Source organism: Cyprinodon variegatus, unplaced genomic scaffold, assembly GCF_000732505.1.
Source record: "Cyprinodon variegatus isolate N-32 unplaced genomic scaffold, C_variegatus-1.0 Scaffold127, whole genome shotgun sequence".
NCBI lineage: Eukaryota > Metazoa > Chordata > Actinopteri > Cyprinodontiformes > Cyprinodontidae > Cyprinodon > Cyprinodon variegatus.
Window position 1 is genome coordinate 480283 of NW_015150580.1, and position 22900 is coordinate 503182.

The 22900-nt window shown below is 37.6% G+C and overlaps 2 protein-coding genes across 2 annotated transcripts in view; one reads left to right on the forward strand and one right to left on the reverse strand.

Moving 5' to 3' along the window:
• Positions 1-22900, forward strand: part of dock1 (dedicator of cytokinesis 1) — a 255571-nt gene that overhangs the window by 94886 nt on the left and 137785 nt on the right. The window lies entirely within an intron of this gene.
• The window catches only part of fam196a (family with sequence similarity 196 member A), a 41188-nt gene continuing 24027 nt past the window's right edge, over positions 5740-22900 (reverse strand). Inside the window, exons 3-4 of the mRNA XM_015375926.1 lie at positions 21977-22048; positions 5740-7085 (exon numbers count right to left, since the gene is read on the reverse strand). Of these exons, the coding sequence (XP_015231412.1) occupies positions 6902-7085; positions 21977-22048 (256 nt within the window). The 3' untranslated portion in view covers positions 5740-6901. The remainder of the gene's footprint in view (positions 7086-21976; positions 22049-22900) is intronic.

Genomic DNA, 22900 nt, shown 5'->3' on the forward strand with positions numbered 1-22900 from the left:
TGAAGTCTCAGAATAAGGGTAGTGGAACCATGAACCATCAAGGGGGGAGTGGTGGCTGAGTGGTTAGGGCATTGTGCTTGGAATCCAGAGGTTCTGAATTCAAGCCCCACTCCCACAGACTGGCAGTCTGGGTTCCTGTGCAAGAGACTCTTAACCCACACTGCTCCCCGGGCGCTGCACAATGGCAGCCCACTGCTCCCCAAGGGGATGGGTTAAATGCAAAGAGTGAATTTCGTTGCTCTGTACTAGTGAGAGTGCAATGACAATAGAACGCTGGAAAAGAAAATGAAATTTTAAAAAAATTGATGGAAGCAATTTGCTTGACACTTGACAAACTTGAGTTGGAGTGACGTGTAATAAAACATCAGGCCAATAGGTTTGTTAAGTTTCCATGCAGAAGGCATGGTGCATATGTACAGACATTGCTTCAACAAAACGTTTCTCTCTTTTTTCAACCCCAGAGCTATAAGTGAAAGGTGTCATGCCTATAGATTGCTGGACTGGAGTTCTTCTGGCGGTTTCCTTGCAGTATGCAGAACCAACAGAGCATGCAGCTACAGGGGAAGAACTTTAATATTAACTGACAGTACAAGGTGGACTGGCTATCGGTGCTGCAGCTTTTCTGCTGCATGCTAACTGTTAAATCTCTTCTGCAGAGCTGCAGATCAGATATGTCTCCCATTTAAACCTCTTTTTCTTCCTCTTCTGTTTTAAGAGCTTATATCTATTTCTATCCAAACATATCTGTTCCCTCCTTCCATCTTTTTGCCTTTGCCCCCTCCCCCTCCTTCCCCCGTCATCCTCCTTTCTCTCTCTCTCTCCTGCTGGCCAGGCTGCTGCAGAGCTCACAGAAAAGCATAGTGAGATATGGTGATGCATCATAATGCCTCAAACACCTAGTTATCAGTCTGGGCCCCTTTTTCATGATTTTCAGCAACACATTTGAGAGATGTAGCTTTTTTTTTTAGGCAGCAGTTTGAAGCGAACTGATAATATTAAACAATAAAGGAAAATGTGTAAAAGCCAGTGAGATGTAATATGTTCTTTAAGCAACCACTTAAAGGAGCAGCCTGTTGTCTCACTATTACTGTAACTCAGAGGATAGTTGCCCTCGGGTCAGACTACCACACGCATCTTCACTAGAATCTCTCTTCCTCACTGCGTCACTGGAGCATTTGTTCAGAGTTTGGTCCTCTGTTCGTGTCTAGTTCTGGTTGCACTTTGTTTCTGGTCCAACCGCATTACGGCTTTGATGCCCTGAAACAGGCTACAAGGCAGGAAAAAAGCTCCGCACTGCTCAACCCTCTGTTGTATTCCACTCTCGTGTCTTTGTCCCTTCTCCACATCAAAGGCACAGCTGTGTTTTCATCCTTATCTTCTGCAGGTTATCTCATAGAATTTATTTCTTTATTTTGTATTGCATTTGCAAATAAAAATGTATATTTATTTTCTAAGAGCACAATGCAAATTTTCCCAATTGTGTTTAATTATTTTTGATTTTTTTTGCAGCTGTTCAGGCTGCAGAGGGTTTTGGCCAGGGTTTCAGCTTTTCAGCAGTTTTTAAACATTTGATGCAAAATTAGATGAAAGCAATCTTTTTTTTTTCAATCTCTCGACTCTGTTGTTATGGTAATTTCAGTTGCAATTTGCACAAACTGGTGCAATGTGTGATTGGTACTGCTGAAAAGGATTTTATCATTAAGACATTTTAATTAATATTTGCACACTTTAGTAATGAACCAGTCTGCTGCAGTCTCTGAGATCTGTATAGATATTTTGTTTTTATTTTATTTATTTTTTTCAATTTTAGGATATTAAATAGCTTTATTTTAAATTTTTCTTTAAAAACAGTAGAAAATACAGTATTGCACATAATAAATCAATTGCACTTCTGTAAGATACAGATAAACATCTAGTTATTTCTAAATGCTACAATATAATTACTGAAATTTACAAAAGTGAATTACAAATAACCAACAGAATGCAGCATGTTTAAGCTTGTGAACATTGAACCAGTCGTCTCTTGTTTTGGAGGTCTTCGTGTTTTGCCTTGACACAACTTTGGCACGTTTCCTCTTCTTTGGGCAGTGCTTGTGCCTTTCAAGGTGACTTCGGTGGAACTGGTAAATTCATTTTGTTCTCCTTCAAAGACTGACTGCCTGCAGAACCATCTAACAGTATTAGCCCTGTTTGATACTGAATAGCATACGTATTTTTACAAATGGGCATGGGTCGGTTTTAGATTCTCTCCAGTAACAATACAAAGAGAAAAACATTAAAATCTAAAAACTGACAAAGAGCTTTTATTTAATACCAAGAATAATTCCCATTTGCAACACAGTATGACACAACTATCTTTAGCATAAATGTATGATTTTAATTATGATTGACCATTACTATGGGATGCATTCACAAAGATAAGAATAGGTCTTCAATTAGTTTACATTATGTCCAAATTAAGACTAGATGTAAAGGCAGATTCACCTTGTTGTTTAAATATTTGCAACATTTTGAAACCTTACCTTTCAATCCTGTTTCGTAAACTAGAAATTTGGCCCATGCCCATATGTAATATTGTAAATGCTGGTAATCTTTTGGTTGTGTATATACCATTAATAATATCTACATTAGTTTTTATGTCAGTCAAATAGATTCCAAGGGACCAGCAGGAGTTTAAAATTGGGAAAACCAAAAAAGACTTTTGTCGTTCCTCTTAAAAAGTGTTTCTTTAAAAGCTTAAGAAATAGTCTGCCAAGTACAAGGCTTGAAAAAGCAAGTAGGCTCAGTGCCCGCCACCCTGCACAGTAGAAGCCCTGGTTGTGATCAGAAGTGGCACATTCAGTCTGGTAGGCTTGGTTTCACTGGTTGGAGCTGATATGAGACACTGCAGTGATACAATCACAGCGATTCTTCTCTTATCCCTTGTGTGCTAAAAACATCTTTATTTCTTTGTTTCTGTGTGACATACATATACGAACAGTCCTAATCCACAGTTTACATTCACCCCTTACAGCCATTATTGTCATATTTGGACATTTTAATGATTCATTTGGACTATTATAAAAAGCACTGTGTGAATTAATTGTGGGTTTTATCTATTTCTGGAAGGGTATATTGATATTTGTCTTCAAACTAGCTGAAGAAAAATGTCATTCTTTTACACCCATCATCAAGCTGTTTCTTGATGTACTTTGGGTATTAGACCCTCTTTTTGTCAAAACTAGTAGAGCTCATCCAAAAAGGATGTTTACTGGCATTAGCTGGCTTTTAGATGTCCAAATAATGGACATTTAGGATTATTGTCTGGATTATCCCACACTGATATATTTAGCTGGATTTCATTACTTCACCAACCATTGAAATTATGTGGAATTTGTAGAATCTGTCGGTAGTCTTTCAACATTTTATTGGCTTTATCTAGCACACACGTGTACTTTTCCTCTTCCTTTTTCCCCCTAAAACAAACGCACTCCCACTTTATGTGATAGAGAACCTTAACCAGAAGATAAGGCTGCCACCACCACTCTGACAGTTGGCAGTGTGTTTTAAGGTTTTTAAAGTCAGTCTTAAAACATTGCTGTTGTAAAACCCATTCAACAGAAAAGGCTTGCTCCCATCAGCAACACATGCCAATTTAGGGAAGTTCACAAGAGTTTAGATCAGGCCAAACGATTTCAGGTGACCGATTGTTTAAGTTTCAGTATCTCACTGTATGGCTTCACAATTCTGCCAAAAGCTAACATGCACAATAAATACTCCTACAAGCAGCTTTGCTTCATACAGACGCTCATATACTCCTCAGTGGAGTACTACTGGAGCCCAATATATCAGACACATGAGTGCTTTTTCTTTCTCTGCATGCTTGTGGTTTGATTTCCACGCACGTGTAGCCTCCCTCCTTGTTGTGTGTGGATCTGTTTCTGCTTATTCCACTTTTTTCAGAAAATCCCACCTCTAGAGTTGTGGCACATTGCCAGGGGAACCAGTGTAAACTTTGTTCCCGTTTCCAGCAAACGTTTGAGCTTGCGGAGACTATCAAGCCGTCTGACCTAAACATTGTTTATAGACGTCCTATAACCATTTTTAAAGGATACCCTAAAGTCGATCAGAATCCAGTATTCATACAGACCATGTTATATCTATTAATAAATTTGCTTACCACCTTCCAACTCGGATAGCCTAAAGTTGCTTTGTTGTAGGAAGAAGTGTGCAGGCTCAAGAGGCGGGATTTGCTGAAGAGAAGCCAATCACAGGTGGGTTCCTTTGTCTTGTAGCTACATGTAATGCCTTCAAACTAATAAAAGTTGACCGGAGCAAGCAGAAACGGGTCCACCCTTGCGCTGGAAAAAAATTTCTTGCGCGTGGAAAACAAACAACACGTGCGCAAACAAGGACAAGCACTTGTGTGTGAGATATTGGGGTCCTGTCGTTCTCTTTTTGCGCGTGTAACATGCTAAACATGAGAATGAGTACTAGTTTAGGAGCGTCTGTAAATGAAAGCTTGTTTGCTGTTTATTGTGTGTGTGGACTTTTGACAGAATGCTGACGCAATATCTCTGGTACTGCACCAATTGAGAAGGGAAAAACACAAAAAGTCTGTTACATTTAGTTTCTGTTCCTCATTTGATTCATCTGCACCTTTACCTTACTCCACTTAGACCTACAAGACATTTTAATCTCTTTTTGTACTGGGATTTGCTCTCTTGCTTTGCTCTTCCTCTGCTTCTTCTTAAACTTATATGCACTGTTAATGCCATCCCACTGCAACAAGGCAGTCAATGTCCTGATAAACTGGGCCAAGAATGGCTGACGTAACCTTGCATCTCTTTACCATTTGTTATAGGAACGGTGGTCATGTTTGGGCCAGAGAGTTGTTAAATTTATAAAAAAGTTCAAGATGGAACTAATTATATTTCTTGGCCAGATAACTTTACCAAAACCTTTGAGTATAGTTTTAACCCTCTCTCAACTAGATAAATTCCACACTAAAATCAATGCTGTCCAACAAATTCATCTGTTCAGTTACCAGTGATATTGCTCATAAGGGGTGGAACGGTTCACAAAATCCACGGTTCGGTTCGGTTCACGGTTTCGTGGTCACGGTTTTCGGTTTGGTTCGGTATATGTTGATTGTTACACCGAAATTCCATAAAAATTAATGAAATTGATGAAACAATCCCCAAAAATTTATGAATTGTAATTATTTTTAATGATCTGCGGAAAACCCTGGTTCATTTCCACATGTTTTGCTGCTTTGAATTTAATCATCTTGCGCATGCCCTCTACGATCTCCAAGGAACTCAGAGCGGAACGGACGGGAGACACTGTGAAGGCTGTATGGTTTGCTTTTTGCAGCCGGTCTGGAGCGCAGCGGGGTGAAGCGGAATGCTGACGGAGTATGTGGTATTTCGGGGTTAGCATGACATTTTGGTCATGTTGTTGTTAGCATAAACAAAACGTGTTGCACAATGCTTGCACACTGTTGCACTTTTATCCACAACTTTCTTTCCGCCGTCATCGTAGGTCACTCTAAATGCAAAGCGGTCCCATACAGCAGACCTATAAAGTGCTGCTGGCGCGTCTTCCAACTCCTGTTCTTTCCCACTCGCCATACCCACACAATTCTCAACACACAACTGATTTTTTTCTGCTACACCCGGCTACGCTGCTTCGCTCCTTCTTCTTGTTTACTACTGGTGGTTGGCTTTGGTCGCAGTACCGCCACCTTCTGCTCTGGAGTGTACACGCTTCACCTATGAGAAAAAGGAGCAGCACATGAACCGAACGCAACACACGAGAATCGAACCGAGACAGTCGAACCGAACGGTTCGGACGGTTTTCATAATCCGTTCCATCCCTATTGCTCATAGACCTTTTCACCCTGGGAAAAGAAAAAGTTCAAATGCACCAAAAAGCTCCAAATGAATGATGTTCAAGCCAATCAGGGCTGTATATATACCAAAGACCTGAACTGGTTTCCATCTATTCTTGTGGTTCAGTGACTCAGTGCGCCATGAGCATACTAAAACTATATTGGGTGCAGTAAAAAGAAAGAAAATAGATGACGCTTTTAAATGTAGTTGTACTACACAGCCTACCTTTGTCTTTAGTTCAAATAAATAGAATTCTCTTAACCTTAATGTGAGTGTATACATAGATATATATATTTATATAGAAAAAAAGTAGAGTGACATTTAATTTACCATTGTTATTAAGAAAATAAGTGTCATTTATTCATTATTTTCTCAGATGTCCGATGATGTTATGACACATTTTGTCATGGAAAAGGTTTATACTCTGGGGGAAAAAACCCTCTCTGATGTATTTTCTTAGTCTTTTGAAAATCAGAATCCGTATGCCATCCTGGATAGTTGGTGAGAGCTGATGAAATTAGTCTGCTTATTTTTAGAGGTATGGAATCCTGAAAAGTATAAATTGTGCTTCGAAGTACAATGATATGCTGTTTATGGAGGCCTTGGAACGTCAGCCTTGAGCGGCCAGCGTCTCCTGGAGGCTGAGAAGAAAGAGAACAGCCCAAACAGCTAAACAGAAATATGGCGAAAGTTTCTCCGTCAACATGAGACAGAAGCAGGTCTCTATCAGTTAGAAAAAATAGAAGCCAAGGGATAGTAGCAAGTAAATCCGTCTCCTTTCTTTGCTGATCTCTGAAAATGTTTCCCTGCTGTTGTTTCAGGAAATTAGGCAAAGGTATGACTTATTCCATTTTCGTTGAAAAAGAATCATCCATGCCGTCAACGCTTCTATCTCTCTTCCTGCCACCTTGGTGTTTCCAGGGATCTCCACTGAAGGTGCCCACCAGGTTTATAAAATCCTGCAGGTGGTAAAACCCAAATAGTGATTCATTTAAATCCTGTGTCAGTTGGAGAGGGACTTGTATCTCTCACAGGAACCAAAGTTTCCAGCGGGCATGCTTCTTGGATTCAGCTTTAGACTTTCGTTTTGGGGTGGAGGTAAAGGCCTCCTGGGGATAAGGCAGGGGAGGGAAGTGGGAGTCTGTTGGTGGACAAAGTCTTTTCATCAGTGGCTGGAGCTTGTCCTCCTGCAGCTTGAAGTCCAATTCAACACTAAAGAAAAGAAACAGAGACAAAATATCAAGGAAAGTTGAGACTAAAAAAAAAAAAACCTCCAGGAGTTATTTCTTTTAATGTGTGATTATGTCTTTGATGTATTAAGAAAGTTAGTATTTTATTTTTTTTTTTTTTGCCTGTGTTATGGCCTTAACAGTTATGAGGGCTGTTGACTTAACAACAAATATTCACCAATACGTTCACAAGGGAGGAAAGCCAAAAAGTTTTTTTATTTTATTAAAAACCCTACGTTTCAAATGAAGGCAATATTGCGACCCCAAAAAAAGAGCCGTGCAACATTTTTAATTTTAACCTTCATTTATAATTTTAACCTTAAGAGCATTGTGAAGCAACAGTCAAACAGCCCATAGAGTTTAATAAGTCATTGACTGCATTCGTCTGCTTTGATTTACTGTTGGGCATAATTGTAAACATAACAAAATAATACACACTTAAAATATCTTAATATGCATCTAAACAATCTATCAGCTTCAATGTTTGGATTGAATTTAAGAACTGCTTTGATTGTTTTATTTTGTTGATGTGTTATAATCCACCTATAAATGACAGCATGTATACATGACTGCAAGTCATGAATTCACTGAAGGTAGATGATAAAAATCAAATTTTATATGTATATATCTTTACTCCTCTAAATAGGATTCATATTTTTATTATTACATTAGTTTCTTATATTTACAGCCAAATGAAGCATTTCCAGTGTACTCTTTTCCCACTTGACCTCTCCATGTCATCTATTACACCATTGGTCTGCCTTAAAAAATAACCTTTATTTGCATTTGCTTCATCTTTGATAAAAAAAAGAACTAAAAAGTAAAAGAACCATGTTTTCATTTGCTTCACTCAAGCTATTTATCCTGTTGTCTTACATTCATGAAACAGAAATATTTCTTTCATGTTTTGCCTCATGTGGAGCAGATAAAGATGATAAAACAGGATGCTGGAATGAAGTTTTTTGCTTTTACTGAATTTCATGGATATAGTCGCGGTCCCTCAAAATATATTTCAAAAGATGATGGAAATTCAAGAGAGATTTCATTCGTTGGGATTTACAGGACACAAAACACAGGGCTTTGTCCTTCTTAGCGGTTCGTCACATTTTGCCCAAAGCCCTGGGGAATTTACCCGGAGCCATCATTGTAATCCTACGCCCACACACATCTGACCACTAGGTTCTGCTAAGTAAAACTCAGATTACAGCAGCAGCTGTGGCAAGTGTGGAGGTTTTAATCGGCTAAAGCTATCTCCAGTCACTACCTGAGTCAGGGCTGCTGGTGGGGGGGACAGAATGACTTACATAACCGCCGCAGGGTGCTTGCTCTGGTTTTAAATGCAACACATCCATTATCTTTTTCAAATAAAGTTTTTATAATCAACATTGATGCATTTGCTATTGATTAAGGTAGACACAAACGTGGGTGTACAACAATGAGCGGATTGGATGTTAATTTCTCCAGCTTGCACTCAGCATTTTATTGTTGTTTAACTCAAGCCAGCTTTAATCAATAAATCACTGGCTGGTAATTGCACTGGTGTAAATCCAAATTTCCTGTCTGTGTGTATTTGATGCTGCACATTTGAAAATATAAATTCCAATTGTATGTTAGTTTGATACATTAAAGAAAACTAAAAATTTCTCTCACTAACAGAGACTATCAATTATGTATTTTTAACTTTTCTTTCTTTGTGCAGGATAAAGTAAATAATTGAATAATTACACATAAATCAACAATTTATGCATCCATGGTGTACAACAATGGCTCTGAGAGTTTTAAGATAAGATGCTACCTTAAAAAACCCCAATGAATCTAGGTCTAAATATCATCACTTTAATAGGTATTTTAATATGACCAAAAGACACTCAGGATAAAAAATGTTTGTGTTGCTGTAAAAAATAGGCCCATTTTCACCCATAAATTGAATTATTTACCTTTAATACAGATATTGCAATTCAATTCAATTCAGTTTATTTATATAGCCCCAATTCACAACACATGTCATCTCAGTTTTCAAGTTCTCATGTTCTCTATCTAAGGAAAACCAGTTGATTGCATCGACTAATCGACTCGGATGCAATCCCTCACACTAAGCATGCTTGTAGTGACAGTGGAGAGGAAAAACTCCCTTTTAACAGGAAGAAACCTCCAGCAGAACCAGGCTCAGTGTGAGCGGCCATCTGCCGAGGCCGACTGGGGTTCAAGGAGACACAAAGCAGAGATACAAAAAAGCAGCTGTGAAAGGCAACCCGGTACAGGAAACACACAGCCAGGCTCTGCAGCATTGAAATGACCGATAGCGATATATACCCAATACGATATCAGCATCACTCATACTTAAAGGTATATTGGAGAATTTTCTTTTTCTGGGTGGATCATCAAAATTAGTGGTCCTCCTAATTATCAATCAATCATGGTGATATCTTTACGTAAGGCTGTCCTACGTGCTCGTCCCCGTTTTCACTTACAGGTGGCGAGTGTGACATATTACAAAAATTGCAAAGCTTCTTTTAAAAAAGTAAGCTTGTATGAGCAAACAACAACTTTTAAACAGAGCTTGCACAAGGGGAAATAGGCTTGTGCATGCTCTCACTCGCGTATAATTGGTGTTCCCTATTAGGGTTGTGCATGTGCATTTTTTTTTAAGTGGAGAGGGCAGGTCTTTTAAAAAAATTGTTAAATTCTCCACTATACCTTTAATTTAACCTTTAACCTATTTTATTTGGAATGATAGAACAGGCTTGATCAAGTGATATTTTTCAAACTGAGAACAATGCTTAACCACATCAGGTATGAGAACAACTGACACATTTTTTTATTCACCAAAAAGTTAAACTTCAAACAAAAGCGGATAAAAGTAAAGTGTTGGTATGAGCTTTTAAAATCTCAGATTTTGGAAGCAGGCAGTTATATTCTAACACGCATGTTTTGGTTTCTGATATAGATTGACTTTTGACATCAATATTAAATCAGGACAGCACTGGCTTTATCACTGCTGGGTCTATTAGCTGGTTTAGGTTACAAATGGAACAATGGCAAATGCAAAGTGTGTGCAAATATTTCCTCTTGGTATCCTTGTTTACGCAAAAAAATAGGAACACTGTAGCAACTTTTCCCCCAAAATCTCTCAAAAGGAGATCCATTTGCTTAATTTAAAACTTGTCATGTAAAAAATGTATAAGCATCGGAGGTACCTTTTTATTTTGTACACAATTTGACAGTTTATGAGTTTTATATTTTCTGTAATCATTTCCTTTTTTAACATGAACAAAAATAGTTATAAAACAGATATTTATATTTTATTATCCAACTATAAATAAATATCATTGTTTTTACTTGTTTAAATGTTGATGTGGCCCAAATGGAAATATAAGCCGTCCTCTTGCTTGAAGGATGGATGTGGAGGTCATTTTCTGTACTGTAGGATGTGTTTTGTTTATTTTATAAATCTTTCACCTTGCTGCAGTAACTCTGCCTCCTGTCTGCCTCCCTATCTTTTGCTCCTGATACAACCACACATTTTCATCACAATTCATGAAATATATATTAGTGCATTTCATTTTACAAATGTGTTCCTATACACCTTCCCTTTCTATCACGATACCATTCACAACAGTAGTTATCTATACTCTGACAGTCCATTAGTTTTGCATTACTTGGGCTCATTTTGGATTCCTTATATAGAAAATTTGCTTATGGAAATAAAACATCAAAATATTGAATTTATATCAAATAAAATAAGAGTTCTGAGTCAGATATAGACTTTTTATTATGTCATATTTATTTTATAATTATGAGGTCTGAGAGTGTTTTCCCCAAAATACTAAATAAACGCAAAGAACACAGAATAGCAGCTAGATTTTTTTTTTTAGCACTGAATGTCTCTTTATCCAATGTGTTGATGAGGCAACATAGAAGGATTTTCATTTAGCAGTTAAATCACCTAAAAAAAAAAAAACCTTAGTTAATGTGTAAAGGTACAAAAAAAGCTGATCTCGTTTACATTTTCTGGTTGTGAACTGCTTTAATAGAGTTCTATTTTGTGTGGGATATACTGCGTACATAAAAACACAAGGACAGGCATAAAGTTATCAATGTAGGAGTAGTTTTGTCCCAGCCGTTCATCAAATCTTTTGGAAAAGGCTGCGGCTAAGTTTTTTTTTGTTTAGTTTTAAAGATATATTCAAAAAAAAAATGTTTTACCAAATAAGAGCATTAATTTGCACAAAAAAAAAATATTATACTGTCAAAATGAAAAACACATTTCATTCTGTAGTTTTAATAAAACAACACTTTATTCATTTATTAACATTTAATGGATCCATGCTTCATTGTTTTAAGTGGCCATTTAAAGAAAAAATGTTCTTGTTTCGGTAGATTTCTGATGAAATACCAAAGAACACTATGGTAAATGGTAATTGGCATGTACTTATATAGCGCCTTTATTCAAGTCAGGAGACTAGACCTAAGCGCTTTACACTACATTCATTCACACATTCACGCACACACTACATTGTACCCACAGCTGCCCTGGGGCTCACTGAAAGAAGCGGGGCTGCCGTACACTGGCGCCATCGGGCCCTCTGACCACCATCAGTAGACAATGCAGGTGAAGTGTCTTGCCCAAGGACACAACAACACTGAAAGTTGGAGTCAGGGCTTGAACCGTCAATCCTTCGATTTCAGGGCAAACTCCTACATCCAACGCCACTGTCGCCCCACTATCTACGTTTCTATTACAACCTTTGCTAAACTTTGGGCTGAAAAAAGGTTGACAAAACATAGTTTAGCAATTGAGCCGTTTCCATTAAATAGGAATTAAAATTAAAACCAAGCATGAACAAGTTGTTTATGCAATATCTCATTAAAAACATGCCCCACCATCATCAGCCTGCTACCTCTACTACTTCCTGTCATTTTCTTAAATGTTCCTTTTTACCAGTCGTAGTGGTGTAGTAATAGTAGTGGTTGAAAAAGTGTTTCCATTCAGCTTTGAAATGGCAGAAAACAACCTCATTGTAGCGCAAAAACATTTTATTGAAATGTAATAGTTTTTGTTTGCAGTTGGCATTTTTTCCATTAAGCAAAATTTATTTTTTTATTTTTATGGTTTGCACAATTTGATGGTCAATGTAACAGACTGCTTTTGTTTGGATTTTATGAGGTGTAAAGTTTCCGATTGTCTTTTCAACTGATCTTTTTTATTATGATGATGATTTCTGTTGTTACAAATAGAAAGTTGATATTGTGTAAAAGTCTATTCCTAAGTAAGATAAATTCACTCCCACTCTAACAGCTCGATCAGACATGAGTGCAGTTTTAAAGCTATTTTGGTCAGGGAAGATAATTGGTTTGGAAGAGGAGTAAAGGAAATAATTAACTTCAAGACCAACCCTAATGAGAGGGGACATTTGCAATTTCAGCTTTTCAAAGAAAACCATTTAGGATGAATTTTGATGCCCTTATGGTTTCAAACCAAATTTACAACTACTGGCATGTGACTTAAACATGTGACTAGAATGATGGCCAAATAGGGGTCTAACAATGCACTATTCTTAGGGATAGTATGCACTAATAATAGGCTTTTCCAAAAGGGCAGAAATGTTCCAAGCCAGAAGCGTGGAAGCCGAAGTTGACGTAGTTCTACCACATCACGGGCGCATCAAGGATAAACCAAATATGAGGAGGATGAAGAGGTGGGGAGTAGACATGTACAATTGGACCTGGTTGGTCATGCAGCGAGCCAGCTGCTATTCTATTGCCACATCCCCTTTCTGATTAAAAAAATAAATAAATCCTTTTCAATGTAGCGCTCGTTCTACCTCTTTTTCTTGTAGACGCAGGAGCACAAAAACACAGAGAAGAGCCCACAAATAACGTAGGTGCGCCTCATGAGGGCAGCTCATGTAGGTTGAGACAATGAGACTCATTTATGACTTTATTTAACCCAACACTGATGCTCCCAGAAGATCGTCCCATCGTTCTGGCTATCTGGACAGTAGTTTTTGAGTAGCTATTGTCCAGATTGCAGAAACCTTTACAAGCAGGTTTTAAACATAAAAGCTGGACTAAACTCAGTAAAAATCTTTTTCAATTTATGTTATGAGTTTTACATGTTATAAGTAAATAGTGTGGCTGAATAATTTAGCCAAAAATTATGAGTGAGTGCGATACTATTTTTATTTACCCTTGCACTAATAAAGAGCATTTGCTCTCTACCACCCCTGCTTACAAACACGGACTCACTTCTCCGTAACAACTTATCTGTTTAAAATGGCCTATTCTCCTTAATATCAATGTCCCTGTCCCAGCCTTTGTATTTTTAAATGGTTTTTATTCTGTGTTTTGACTTTGTTTCTGCTGTTGTGTATTTATCTATTGTACGGTGGCCTTGAGTGTCCAGAAAGGCGCCTTTGAAATAGAATGTATTATTATTATTAATAACAAGCATTTCAATATTTTACTTTGAGTTTCTTTATTTTCATGATCTTGACAGCTTACTTTTCCTTAGTCCGTTGTTGCTGAACTTTACTGTTACTGTTGTGGTGTGGATGTGCTTACTTCTGCCATGCATGGATCTGCACCCTAGCTACATATCCCCCTTCTGTTGTTGGTAGCTGCAAACCCACTTTAAGTGAATTAGCGCAATGTAAAGCCCTGGAGTAATTAAATTTGTGTGTTTATCTTTTTATATGTAATGTGACCAAAACTGGTACCTTGAAACTGATTTCCTAGCCCAGCTACACTAACCTGACAACAGCCAGATGCATGTCTCGCTCCGGCCCAGCTAGGCGGAGTGAAACATGCATCTGGCTGTTGTCAGGTTACAGCTACACAGCATTAGAAAAAAAATTCCAAAAGTCGACTGAGACAGTCAAACAGAGTAAACATGATTTACACGTATAAATGTGAGATCTAGGTTTTTTTCTTAAAGCCTTTTAACCGACCAAATCCTCTTGCATAAAATGATGCTGTGACACAATGATTTGTGTGCATCTGAGAAGAGTCTGACAGAACCTGTTATTATAGAAGGTGACAGAAATAATTATGCTGAGGTCTGTTTGCATCTCGTAGAATTTGGCACATGGTGGAAAATGTTCACTCAAAAATGGTGAGAGTGAGAGTTTTTTTTCCTTCCTTCCTTCCTTCCTTCCTTCCTTCCTTCCTTCCTTCCTTCCTTCCTTCCTTCCTTCCTTCCTTCCTTCCTTCCAAAGATGGACAGCACAGGTATTGGTGTTTATTCAGATAACTGTAATCTGCTTTTTCTTTTTTTACATTTTTCAACTTTTTTCTTCTTTTCTTTCATCTATTTGTCTTTTTTTTACTGCACTGGATCTTTGTCACATTTAAAGATAAAGTTTTGAGATGACCCTCTGTGACCTCTTGCAGCTTTTTAATTTTTCATGTTCCAAATCAGAAATAGAAGTTTGTAGTCTGAAATTGTAGCCGTAGACTTTATATTTAACTTTATATACAACTTTATATTCTGAAGCTTATGGTTTTATCTGCTGCATTACCTTGATCCTTTGTTTTCTTTGAGCTAAACAGCCCTGAGCATTTGTGCACGCACATTGTTACATATTTTAAAGGTTTTTATGTAAAAGCATGTGCATTATGTTTAATATCACCGTACATTCAAATATTTATGATTTCTGAATATAAACAAAATCTATTAAAAAAGAGAAGAAACTTGAATCCTTCTGAAAAAATGAAGTTAGGCCAAATGTATATTCAGTTCGTTAGATATAATTAGTTCCTTTAAAGCTTAGTCTTTAGCATCTATGGAAGTATTACAGGCCTTGCGTTTTTTATCTCTTCTTTTCGCTGAATCCAAAAATTGAAAGCATGTTGGCATTTACCCATCTCTCTTCTGCCCATTCCTGGAGTGATTTTTTACTTTTATTTTTTTAGATAAGAACAAATAGAATGAACTTTCCACTCTGAAGCTTTAAACCCGCTCACCCTTTTTCCCTCGCTGTTGCCATCATGTCCCCTGTTTGTAATATATATGTGTATTTAAAAAATATTCCCTACGATACTCGATTCCCCCCTGCCTTTTACAGCCACAAAATGTTTCTCTTGAGATCCTTTTCATCCCTGTGGTGTTGCACATTCTCCCCTTGTGCATCCTCTGTGTATTCTTATCTCTTGAGGTGCGAATGGGCTCCGCTCGATTGTCCATACTGACCCTCCACGCTTTGCCCTGTCGAGAATCACTATTGTAGCCATGGCAACCGGCTTTCCCCACCATGTTGGAAAACATTTTACAAAAGGAAATGCATTTCTCTTGATAAGTTTTGCAAAAGAACAGCCTTGATTCAGTTATATGCATAATTTATATATTGGTTGAGATCTTCAGCCTTCAGCAAATTAATTTAAGCTCTGCACAATATTGAATTTTAAAACCTCTTAAAACTGATTTCCTATGATGACCTTCTACACTTTTAGTCTGTTGTGTTCAGTTTTTCAAACATTGTTTGGCATTGGGTATTTAGCCTGATCATCATCTGTTTTTTGTTGAATCCAAAACAAAAATAAAGGTGTAATTACAGGTCATAAAACTGAAGTCACCTGAAGTCAGCATCTAGTTAAAGGCAAACATTTTTGATAGAGGATTCTATTTACTGTTATATGGAGTGATTATATTATAAATATAGATTTTGAGCTAACAATATCTATCCATTTTATTTCTGCTCCTAAACAATGCACTATTTCATGTTGGAATCATTGCATATTTTCAGTTACCCTTTGACAAGTATAACAGAAACTTCCAGCTATCTAACTTTTTCAACCCACTCCTGTGTTATATCAACCTAAATATGTATATATATTTTTTATTTTATCCTGTTTTAATATGGGCAATTTTTAATTAATCCCACACTTTAATTTAAGATCACACTTTTGGTTAGCAGGACATCTGCACTCAAAATGAGATGAATATACTGTTGCATGAAAAAACCTGAGATGGCTAAATATAAGAAAAAATCAGTCTTAAGTGTAAGAAACCATACCAGCTCATGTCTGTTTAGTCTGTTTTGACGTGTGAGCCTATATGCTAACCTTATCATTGATCCACCCCTGTTGTTACGCTAAGTGTGTGCTGGATGATGCCATACACTCTTGGGCAAATCGATTATATTAAAAGGCTGCACAGCTGACTCTAAAGTGAGCTGTGGTAAAATGATTTATGGACCCTCATGTCTCCTGTAGCACTCAGACCAACTTGGTTACAAATCTCAAAGCAGCACAATTACACGGCCGTGCATACAATTAGAGCCTGAAGAAGCACTAAGGGGTTATAGTGATAACACTTCCACAGTAGGCCATGTCACACTGACCTGATTGTGTTGAAGAATTTGTATTTAGGACTATTTAGCCCAGCAGTTTTATTTCAGTAATGTATACATAGTGTAGTTGCTGAGTTTTTGAACTTATGATTCAAGCTACTTTACCCATTTGCCAATTTGAATCCCTATTTTATACTCATTCCCTATGGGTCAAATGCTAATTAGGGATCGCACCAATGTTTTATTAAGAAGCTACGATTTAAGACATTTTATTTTTCATTTAATATATTGTTTTGTTACGATGACAAAGGATTTTAATCTTTGTTGTTCAACCATCCACTTAAAGATGTAGAGGACAATCTTTTATTTCTGGGTGGATCATCAAAATAAGTGGTCCTCCTAATTGTCAATCATTCTGGTGATATGTTTACGTCCCCAGTTAGCAGCAGCCAGCTCTCTCTACCCTACAGCAGTGACTAATGAAAAAGAACCGTGTGGTAGAGGAGTTACGTGACCCACAAGGAGCAAAAAGCAGTAAACAACTGTCCGACCTGTAAATTAACTGAGTTCACTAGAAAGTCCACTATATATCCGCTCTATATAGTGATTGAGGGATTTAGGGGTCTGGGTGGACATTCAGTAACAATAAGCTTTATGAGCTACAAGAACAGCAAATTTTAAAAAGAGCGTCCACAACGAGAAAAGGGCTTGTGCATGCTCTCGCACGTGTTTAATAGGCTTTCCCTCTGGGGAGTGGGTACAGGGTTGTACATGTACGTTTTTTTTTTTTTTTTTGGAGAGGACGGATCTTTTAAAAAAATTCGCAAACTTTTTTCTTCAACTAGGTTTGCAAGTTTCCAGTTGGCTGATTTTGTTTTTTTTTTTTTTTTTTTTTTAAAGTAAGCACTAGCATCCTGGCTTATTTTTCTTGGGGAATTTGTTGAAAGATCCCCGGTTCTATTCAGATTTTGCCTTTTTAACTTTTTTTAAGCTGCATTTTTTTAAAGCACAGTTCAAAAATTTTGTCTCAACACCAAAATAATGTTGGAGATGTTCACTCATCTTAAAAGTGTTCATCATGAAAGGATGACTGATTTCAGTAGATCTCTTACCGAGGGCAGAAAAAGGACATGTATTTAGTTTGATTTGTGGCTTTTATTAAATGTTTGCATAGTTTGTATCATCAATGTTTTTTTTAGTATGTAGTGAACCCTTTGCCCTCACTGAGAGGCTTTGGTTTACTGCCTTGTATTTTATATATTGTTCCTCTTGTTCCTTGTTATTCCAGGTGCTCCTACCATTGTGTAGAAATCAGCTGCTTTATATATCTTTTGAGAGAACCACAAATATAGAAGTTTTTAAAATGATTCTGATTTCCTAAAATAAGGCTGGATTCTCAAGTTTCATGCATTTGACTTAAAAGGGGAAGCCTGACCTGTGCTTTCAGTGTTTGCGATAGCAGGAAAGAATCTCCCAAAAACACTCTAGTCTTGTTTCTCTTTTCTGAGGCCTTTCTTTTCTTCTCACACACTTTGTAGACAGTTTTTCTCTTACGACCCCCGGCTATTTTCAAAGAACATCGGTGAGAAAGGCGAGCTTCAATGATTGGCTGAAACTGTATCTCACAATAGATATACACCTGAAAGTGCATATGCGGGGAAAAAAATAGCTAACTGGGGATGAGCAGGTCGGACGGCCTTACGTAAACACATCACCAGAATGATTGACAATTAGGATGACCACTTATTTTGATGGAAAAACATCCTCCACTCAACCTTTAATTCATACCTTTTATCCACTAAGGATTCCTCGTCGCATAAAAATTGTAACATTCTAGAAATTACCGTACATTTTTTTGCAATCACTGTCTTAAACATAAAGAGTTTCACCACATACTGTGCTTACAAAATTGTATATTAAAACTGGACTTCAATGGTAGAAGGCGCCAAAAAAGGAAGAAAAACCTGCTAGACACCACTGACAGCTATTCTTTCCACATAGCAGAACGCTGCTTTTTCTTCCTCTGCCTCTGCTTCCTATCCTATGTTCTTCCACCTCCAGAGAGGTTGTTTTCATGGAGATCTGAGTAATTAGATTGCTGCCTAATCCCCCCTGCCTCTGTGAATACAACTGCTATATTTGATTCTGTGTCCAATCAACACCATTAACCATGTCAGCGAGTGTCTTAAAGATGAACTCCGGTCAATTTTGCAAATTTCAAATGGCTCTTTGCTAAATTTCTGCCCTTTATCAAGCTGGAGCATGGCCAAGTGCTTATGAGGTTTGCCTCATTATGAGGGGAGTTGCTTTCTTCTTCTCTGCCTCCAAAGAATGTGGCTTTTCAATGGATTGGTGCAGTTTTTGCAAATGTGGATATTTTTCTTTTTATTGTAGGTTATTTTTATGTAGAATATTCTCTCTGAAAGCTTTGTATGATGTGGAAGAAAAACTATGACGAGTTTAATGTCTTTAAAGCTGATGGATACTTTTCATTGGAGGATGATCAAATAAAAGCACCTTTTATTCTCATGTTATTAAATTATATTCATCAATCAAACCTTCATCTCAGGGTACAGTTTAGTAATGGGGAAAAGATTTATACATTTATTATAAAGGATTGCTTTAGCGGCCATCAGATCAACGCTGTGCCCTGAGCATCTCCTTTAATTAGTGTCCCATCTGTGTACATCATATCAAATGCCCTTATTCACCTAGACTTGGCTCAACCCACTGATGCTGAACTTCTTTTAAAGCACCTTTCCTGTGCTGTCATCCGCGTGGTGGGATTTTAAAAGTACTTCAAGGTGGTATGGACCTCCTTCAACTCAGACATCAGAGGGCACAGAGCTGTACAGTACATCACGATTGAAGTTTAGCCAGAGGCTTATCAGTTATTGAGAGAGTTTGAGATAGAATTTGATTTAAATGGTTCTCAGGAGGAGAGATTCAGACAGCGTTGAGCCTCAACGACCATTATATGCAGCTTTTACCCTCTTCATACCATATAAATCTTACTTTGTCTATTTCACACCTCTTTCTCCCTGACTTTTTGACTACTTTTCTGCCTACAGACTACTGTGACATATTCTTCCTCAGCTTGCATCAGAATATCTTTGCCAATCTTGAGAATGTTTCATCTGGAACCAGGCCCTTGGTTGGGAACAATAACATCAATGTTTTTCATTGGATGACTGTCAAATGTTTGTTCCAATAACCTTCAACATGGATTTTTGCCGGTCCCTATTGTAGTTTTAAAAGCGGCAATTACTATAAATTTGAGTTCAAATAATATTTCTTAAGCAGAGTATAAAGTAATTGTAATTTTATGCATCAGCTTTGTTTTTCTTTCATTTTTTTACTTTTTTAACAGTGTCCTGTCTGGGGATGTGGCAATAAGAATAAGTGTCTTGATGCGGAAAAGAGCCCAACAGATTTTACTTTCACAAGTGGAGCAGTACGGCCATCGCTATAGTGTTCCGCTTGATTTATACACATAAATAGCTTTATTATAATTCTTGCAGGGAGTATTACATATTTTATAGACACTGCAATGTAAGTAGAACAGTAAAGGAAAAAAAAGTAGAAAAGATGAAAGAAAGAGCATATAAAAAATCTGTTTTATTTTTCCTGTGCCATGGGGAAAGAAGTAACAAATTGGAAGAACACCAACTTAGAATAAAAGCATAATCAAATTCTAACGGGTGACTTTCATTTTAATGCAAAATGTGCAATTTGAATAAATTTGATTCAAGCTAACCACTTGGTGTTCTTAATGAGAGTTTTAGAAGTTTTAACATGGTAAATTTTATGTTTAAGTGCAGCCCGTTTTTGAGCAAAATCTTCCCTCTAGCATCCGCATTTACGAAAGGGGCAAACCCAAAGCTCATTTAAATAGCAGCTTTGTTTGTTTGTTTCACTTCTAAATGTAACCATTGGCATGTAGGGACTTTTGTCTTGCTTTCACCTCACAAGTTTTTCGACCTCCATCCTTGACCCTTCTGCCCAACCTCTTCACATTTAACACATTGTGTTCCAGCCCATATTTAGATAAAACCACTTTCCAATTAAAAGGAACCCATTGCTTTGACATAAAAATGTTTTCTGTACATTCATGTGACTGTAGTTGCTTTGAATGAAAATCAGAGGAATGTTTTTGAGTCTGTGCGCCAAGGATAATGCTGTTTAAACCATGTTTATATCAAGGGGCACAAACAGGTGGCAAATCAGCTCACTAATTCCAAACAAGTCTGACATGATGATTAATCAGGTGGACAATGTGAAGGCAATCACACATATCCATTAATAGTTGAGTCAAGGCATGCGTAATTGTGCAAGGATGGCAGTGTTGGAACTGCTGCAAAAAGTATCGCAAGTAGAAGAACACAGAGGTTGGGATGTTCAGAGATCCTGCTGACAGATAATGATTAATGGCTTATTAGCTGGTTCAAATTGTTCACTGCACAGAAGTTCAGACCGTGACTCTCCAAACCAGTTCAATATCCAACTACCCCTCAATGCAACAATGTGTTTTTTTTTTTTAGATGTGTTGAGTGACATGTTGTCTAATAAACAGTCACCCTCAGAGGTCCCCATGACAGGTATGTCCATATGTTGTTCAAATATATGAAAATACCTATAAATGTATTTGAATAGATGCACATCAAATCCCAGTTGAATGGAGAAGCAAATTTCCAGTTGGAATCAGACCTCTGACTGCACTTATGCTGCTTTAAGGCACCTCTGTAAATGTCTCATTTGCTTAATAAATGGAAAGCATTTGCTCTGCAAAGGTGTGCATATATTTACCACATACAAAGGTGGGGGGGGTATAAATTTGACCAGGTCACTATCTAAATGTTATAAGCTTTTAAAACATTCATCCATGTGTCAGAAGTTCGACTGCCCCCCATTTTAACAAAACAAAACTGAGCTGCTACTAAATTATGTCTAAAGCCAGTTTAGCCTTTTTCGCAATAAGCTTATAAAAAAAAATTTTTTTTTTCTTTTGCTGTTCAAAAGCCCCCATTTAAGAGCCATCTCTCAAACTGCAACTCCTGTGATAATAAGTTCATAAAAAGATGCAGCCTTTGTATTCGGGTTAACTGATGGCTTTGTACTCATATCTTCACAGCTTATAAAGTAAAGGCGTTGGAGGCTAAGCTTTGAGTTTGAGTCTGCACAGCAACTGCACCTAAGAATATTTTATGACGTTTGACATTAATTAATTTAACCTTTCACTGTCCTGGGTTCACTCAATTTCCTTGGATGCAACCTCTCCACATTTCCGCCGTTCACCCTTTTGTCCTGCTAACTGCACACCTGCTTGGCACCATTTGGTGCATAAAATGGTGTGAGGAGATAATTGGACAGTCGGGCAAAGAGGTATAGGTTTTGAGAGAAATGCTGCTGTGTGAATGTCCCATGCCCTCTCAGCGCTAATGAGCAGCATTTCACACTAGCCTCACATCAATTGTCCCTCCCCCTCTGCTCGACCTGGCCTGTTTCACCTTATAGCTTCCTCTCAAGGAGAAAGGACAGGTTACATGTGGAATCTCTCTGTCTTTAAAGATGAACGATCACTCACCTGTAAATAATGCATGCGCTGTTCCGGCATGTGTCACAGTTGGCGGTGTCCTGCCCGGTTCGATAGGAGAGTCTGCAAAGAAGATGAAAGTCGTGAATGAGTAATTACAGGACTTGTTAAGCTGCCCCCCTCCCACCTTTCCTTTCTCATCTTATTTGTCATCTTTCGTTAGCGAGCCAGCGGTAAATGAGGGTGACGAGGAGTCACTCCGCCCTTCTAAGTGCCCTCCGCCCCATAGAAAGTTCACATTGTCATCCATTAACTTTGGGTCATAGTTTGGTGGCTTAATAGAGTCAAATGTTAACTAAAGTTAGGTTTGTGTTTTCATCAAAAGTTTTACATTTTAAGTCAGGGCTTCTAGACTTTGAGTTTGTAATATGCAAAATCTTTCATTAGATGAAATGTCAAGAAAGGAGCTTTGAATAAACTAGAAATAATTTTTTCCCGCTTTAATGTGCATTACGTTTTCCTTTGTTGTTGCCCTTTTTCTTTATTTGCTGCAGAATCATTTCTCTATTGATGAATCTATCTGCTGCACAACATTGTCTAAAAGATCATTTGCAAGTTATCATTTGTAAATTGAGATTGATTTAAGTCTCTAGTTAGATTAAAGGTGTACATTTCTGGACTCCAGCCTGTTTGCCTTTATGCTGTGAGTGTTGCTTTGTTATTTAACAGCTATTTAATGCTGGAAGTTGTCCAGGCTCATTTCTGATGCGAGGCTGAGATTACAAGAACATTTGTCTGTAGCTTTTATTGAGACATAAAAATCCCATCAACACAATGAGTCAAACTGTGGTTAGATATATTTACAGCAGTCTTGTGAATCCTTCACAAATGTATTCAGTCTTTGGAAACAACAAAGCATATATGGCACCTTTTTTTTTATTGTCGCATGGATTCAGTTTAGCTTATGTGACAGGC